General features: G+C 44.4%; 1 protein-coding gene across 1 annotated transcript in view; it reads right to left on the bottom strand.

Moving 5' to 3' along the window:
* Positions 1-6: 6 nt before the first annotated feature.
* Positions 7-603, bottom strand: part of LOC119585748 (cell adhesion molecule 2-like) — a 29,128-nt gene continuing 28,531 nt past the window's right edge. Inside the window, exon 6 of the mRNA XM_037934455.1 lies at positions 7-152. Within this exon, the coding sequence (XP_037790383.1) occupies positions 28-152 (125 nt within the window). The 3' untranslated portion in view covers positions 7-27. The remainder of the gene's footprint in view (positions 153-603) is intronic.

The following is a 603-nucleotide window of genomic DNA, read 5'->3' as shown; positions in this document are numbered from 1 at the left end:
ATAATTCTCACGACGAAGGAGCCTTTATCAGGTGATGGAGAACCAGAGGTGAGCGAGTAACCTCAGGAGCGTCGTCGTCACCAGCACCGCCCCTTGACCGCCCGCCGAGGAGCTGACGGAGCTGTTGGTGTGAATGGCCGCCGGGTGCTCTCCTGGCGGGGATATTGGGGAAGAGGGGAAGCGGTCAGTGGGGGAACTTTGAAATGAGTGGAGGTGGTCAGTGCAATGGGTGAATTTAGTCAGCAGTCAATGATTTTATTAAGGAGACGCAGTAAAATGGATTAATTCTAAAAGGAGACGCAGTCAGTAAAATGGATGAATTTTGGGAAGAGAGGAAACAGTCAGTAGAATGGATGAAACAGTCAGTATTTTTTTTTTTTAGACAAAGTGGGTGTTTCGAAAAGAGAGAAAGCAGTATAATGGTTGAAATTTGGAAAGAGGGGAAGCATTAATCATTTTTTTAACAATAATTCTCAAACACTCAGCAAAATAGGGGAATTTTGGAAATGAGGAGGGGCAGTCAGCAAATGAACATAATTTAAAGAAAAAAAGAGACGGAGAGTCGGTATATCGGGTGAATTTTGAATTTGCACACCGTTGGCT

The sequence above is a fragment of the Penaeus monodon genome, chromosome 20, assembly GCF_015228065.2.
Source record: "Penaeus monodon isolate SGIC_2016 chromosome 20, NSTDA_Pmon_1, whole genome shotgun sequence".
In the NCBI taxonomy this organism is placed as follows: Eukaryota; Metazoa; Arthropoda; class Malacostraca; order Decapoda; family Penaeidae; genus Penaeus; species Penaeus monodon.
The sequence above is the reverse complement of the archived record's forward strand: the minus strand, read 5'-3'. Positions and strand labels throughout refer to the sequence as shown.